Source organism: Acyrthosiphon pisum, chromosome A2 (genome assembly GCF_005508785.2).
Source record: "Acyrthosiphon pisum isolate AL4f chromosome A2, pea_aphid_22Mar2018_4r6ur, whole genome shotgun sequence".
In the NCBI taxonomy this organism is placed as follows: Eukaryota; Metazoa; Arthropoda; class Insecta; order Hemiptera; family Aphididae; genus Acyrthosiphon; species Acyrthosiphon pisum.
This window is the reverse complement of record NC_042495.1, coordinates 76,594,024-76,598,926: the sequence shown is the minus strand read 5'-3', so window position 1 is coordinate 76,598,926 and position 4,903 is coordinate 76,594,024. Positions and strand designations below refer to the sequence as shown.

Here is a 4,903-nt window from a genome sequence, read left to right as displayed (position 1 = left end):
AAAAATTGTGCCTATGTATTTTTAATATTTTTCAACTGCTATTGTGACAATATATCAGGAGCTTTGCATTACATTTTCACGCTTTTTTATCCAACAAATACAATTTTATTGATATTTATAGAAAAAAAACTAAAAACTGATAATGTCAGTAAAAAGCTCAAAAGAGTCAAATTATTTTCAAAATTGTAATGTGTATAGAAAATGATGATATAAACATTCAGTGAAATTTTCAAGTTTCTGCAGTCATTCGATTTTTAATTACAATAAAATAAGAAAATCGTTACATGAGAAATCGAGTTAATATAAAATGTTGTAAGAATATGAACTTCAAACGCTCATAAAAATTCAATTTGATTTGCTTGTAGACATTTTTTTTTGATAAAGGTAACATCTTAGATTTAAAAACAAAATTTTTTTTGAATTTCTAACTCAAAATAATTTGGAAATGTTCGTCATTTTTACGTAGGTATTTTGTCAATATTTGAACTTTGGTTGCATATAAAAAAAAATTGTGACTGGATTTTTAATATTTTTCATCTGTCTTTGAAACAATATATTAGGAGTCTTCTATTAAATTTTCAAGCTTTTGTACCCAACAATTTATAGAATAAAAAACTAAAAAAATTGAAACTGAAAATGTTCCCAAACAGCTCAAAATAAGTCAAAATACTTTTGAGAAAAGGCATGGTGTATTATCACTAGGAAATCCTTATCAAAATGTAACTCAAATAACGTGTCAGATATTAAAAATTAATTCTACAGATGCTTTATAAATTGTATATATGCTTTAAAGTCTAAATTGTATTTTTATTTTTACTTTTTAATTTTTATATTGACTGAAGGCTAACGCGCAAACGATTCATAAAAAAATTATAGGAACGACAAAATGAACGCGTTCGTTTTTTAAAAGAACGTAAATGTGAACGCGTTCCTTTGAAAAAAACACGAATGTGAACGAGTTCATTTTTTTAGTGACGTTCCGAACACTGAACCTACAAGTTACGGTTCACTATTTAGAATTCACAAAATAATACAAATATCATATAATATAATTATTGGCTTTTTTTCTTATATTATTTTGATGGACGCCACTTGCACTACGGCCCCTCAACCTAGTGAAGCGATCGGGCACGTCTCTTTTAGGAAATTGATTAAATCCTCAATTATTCACAAGGCTATGACTAATACAATCATATTTAAGTATAGTGCATTTCGTAATATTTTTTTAATGAAAGGATATGAAAATAAAATAATTGTATAATTATGTTGCCTAGTATTGCCGTATATTGGTGAACGGTGGTCGCCGCTTACACCACGGCCCCTAGTGAGGCAACTGGGCACGACTCTTTTAGATTTCCTAAAACCGAATCACTTAAGATTCATATTTTGCAAACACTAAACGGGATGATTCGAAGAAAAAATAGGAAATTTAATAGACACTGAAGTAACAAAACATCGTGAAGATACAAAAGTACAAGACATGTGGTTTACACTGGGGCCGAAGAAAAAGTAAATTGAAAACAATATTAATTTATCTAATAAAACTAATAAAATATTTTTAAACATTTATAAGGAAATATTCCTGTCTACTGAATTCAATAGTTAACTGTATACTGCAGGTACTCATTGGCTATTTGTAGTGTTCTGAGTTTACTGAGATGAAAAAAGTTCAAGTACACATTCCTGCCACACACGTTAAAAAATTATGGTGTACACGTGTTGTGTGTTATCAGGGGCGGCTTCACCTTGGGGCCCTAGGGGCCGGGGCCACCTCAAAAGCCGTATTTATTAGTAGCCGTTTATTAATAGGTAAAATTGTTTTCTTATTACCGGGCTTGTACTGGATTAAAATCCTGGACACGCCCCTGGTTAAAACTTTAAACTTAATGGTTTATGCGAATTACGAGTAATGAAAACTCAAATTGTTTTCTGAAGGTGGTGGCATATTTAAAAAGGCCTAGGGCGACAGTTGCTCGAAATTCGGCCCAGCGTTCACTATACGTTACGTACGAGTATTATGCAATGTATGTCACGTCCGCACTGCTCTGACATCCACGTTTCGCGCCAAAAGCGACGCCGCGGTTCTTGGCGCCCAGCTCAACCGGGCCAACGAACCGGCGTGATTCGGTTCCTGACCAGTGGTTACTGGCCGTTCTGCGTCCTCTCGTCCGAGTCGTTTCTAAGCCACCACCGCGCAAGACGGACAAAACTGTACGACGATGACCCTCCCGTCCGGGAGGACTCAATGTTATCGGGCAAATAATCACCCGTGTCGACTGATGTCCCTGTTCGTCCGGATGTTGGCCGCATCGCAACTGTTATCAAAAATGTTTCGAATTATAGATTCGTGCTGCGGAAAATCAATAAAAAAAACATCAAAAAACGCGAGTCGTCTTCCTATTGCGTAAAAAATTAACGTACTATTGTATTTTATTTGTTTTATTTTTAAACATTATTGAAACACTAAGTATCCATGGTTATTTCCGTCGCGTCGCTGTCTTTATCTTCGTTAGCAATCACCACGAATAAATTAAAACACTTACATCGTTTAAAAAGTCAGTTCACAATCGGGGACTGGAACCTCTTGAATTTATCGGTATCGGTTCTGGTGCTGGTTCTCCAAAAATAAAATAACTGTTCCGGTTCGGTTTTTTGAAAAAAAAAATAAAGGTATTGGTTCTAAATAATTTCGGTACCGGAAAGTATAACAATTTAAAATACCTATCCGGAATGCAGAACTCATGATCATACGTTGTAGTTTATACACAAAACAGTAATACCATTATATTGTGATAAATAAAATAATTTTATTTTTGAAACTAAAAGAACCTATTTAATTTAAAAATTCCTGTTAGGTTTAGTACTTTATTTATTAAAAAAAGTTTCGGATCCGGTTCTTAATATATTTTAAAGGTTCCAGTTTCAGTCCCTGTAATCACAATATTATCATCCGTTATTGTAATTTTGTATTACGTATCAAAAAATGGCAAGCCAAATCCAGTGGAGAGGCATCAAGTCTTTTCAATGCATTTTAGGGCCCGTATTACAACAGTTGAACTCCGGTTAAACCACCGAATTCGGACGGTAAAATCAGTGGTTCAAGCGTAATCGAGGTTTAAACTATGAATTGTAAAACGTACCCTTAGAGGTGTAGTAGAAAAATGAGATGTAGCGCAACATTTTCGAAAATTTCACATCGCACAGATTTACTAAATCTGATTAAGTGTTCGAGATAACACAACAGCCACACAAACACGGTGGCCATATTAATACGAAGGCCACACGCCCACACACAATACGAAGTGGCCGTGGCCTGCGCCGATCATACGACTACGGCGCCACTGTTAAGAGGATATCTGCGCACCGTTTATTTTCTCACTGACCCACGTGCAAAATTTAAAAAACCCATCTTCCATCAATCTAAGTAAAACCAAGTAAAATTAACCATTATAATGATAAAGAATATTATTTTTGATGGTATGACAATACATCGATTTGTATAGATATTTTCTTTGAATTTTCAAAATGTTTTTTATTTTGAAAGTCGAATACAAAGTAAAATAATAATAAAATATAATACCTGTATGTCAAACCCTCAAAATATTATCCCCTATAATATTGTTGTAATAGGTGATTTTACTCTAAGATAACTCAAAAAATATAAAAATCGATTTCAGGTTGAAGCGTTTTATCCATGTGGAGCATGGGTCTGAGAGAAAACAAATATTGTGCTGACATTCCCTTAAACTTATCACATTTTGGGGGAAACTGAGTATCTGACATTCTGACTCTATTGCCCATCACTGCCAGTTATTATATTATAAAAATAATATATAATATATATAGATTTTTTTTTCCATAACTATTCATTAAAATAATAAAAAATAAATACAAATGCATAGTTTTTTAAAACTTTAATATTATATATAAATTAAAATATAGAATTTAATGAAAAAACATTACATGTTTAATAGAAAGAAAAAAGGAAGTTATACAACTAAAATCTTACAATTTTTTTTTACAACTTAAATTTGTACATCTTAATTAATATTATAATACATCACATCCAATAAATAAAATTACATTTACTAAAATACCCAATCTAACAATATTATAAATATATATATTCAATATACATGCATAAATATAATATTTAAATGCCTCTTTTAAATTTTAACAACTTTGATAACACACATATAAATGGTAAACGTTTAGTTTTTTTAATAAAAAATAGATGAATATCTAATTTCCACAAATGAAAATAAAAACAAAATTAATTAAAATTCCTAATTAGGTAACTAACGTTTTTGAAAAGGAAGAATTAAATAAATATTTTTTGTAAAAAGATTAACAAAACAACATACACTTGACTACATGACTTTAAGGTTCAGCTGCTAGCCATTTGTTTTTAGATTGATTGGCATCTGTTATGAAATTTATGTTAGCATAGTCAAGGCTATCTTTATTATCAGTGGCAATAGACACTAGTTGTAAATTGTCCATTGGCCGGTAAAACGCAGATGCAGACTCTATGTCAATAACAACATTGGCTAATGATGGCTTGAATAGATCACCATCTGTATCAAGAGGTGCCGTGTAACTTTCTCCTCGATCTGAGGCCAAATCAGACATATTGCATACATTGAACCCGCCAATATGTATATATTCACGATCGCACTCATCCTTGACAACCTGTGACTGTGTATACTCTTCTTCATTCAGACCATCTATATTAACGTTCAATGAATCATCATCAATGTCTTCCATGTCTTCTGATATCGCAATATTAAAACCGGGATCCGCAAAATCAATGGGTTCCACATTGTTATTGATAATATTTACTTTGCTACTAGTATTTAGACCAGGAATCACTGGATTACTTACGATTGGCAAACATTTCTGT

The 4,903-nt window shown here is 32.2% G+C and overlaps 1 protein-coding gene across 1 annotated transcript; it reads right to left on the bottom strand.

Moving 5' to 3' along the window:
- Positions 1-4,095: 4,095 nt before the first annotated feature.
- On the bottom strand, positions 4,096-4,899 carry LOC115034217 (the record flags this gene model as incomplete). Its single annotated transcript, XM_029490290.1, is given in 1 exon segment — positions 4,096-4,899. A coding segment is annotated over 1 exon segment (519 nt), but the record flags the coding sequence as incomplete, so codon positions are not given.
- Positions 4,900-4,903: the final 4 nt, after the last annotated feature.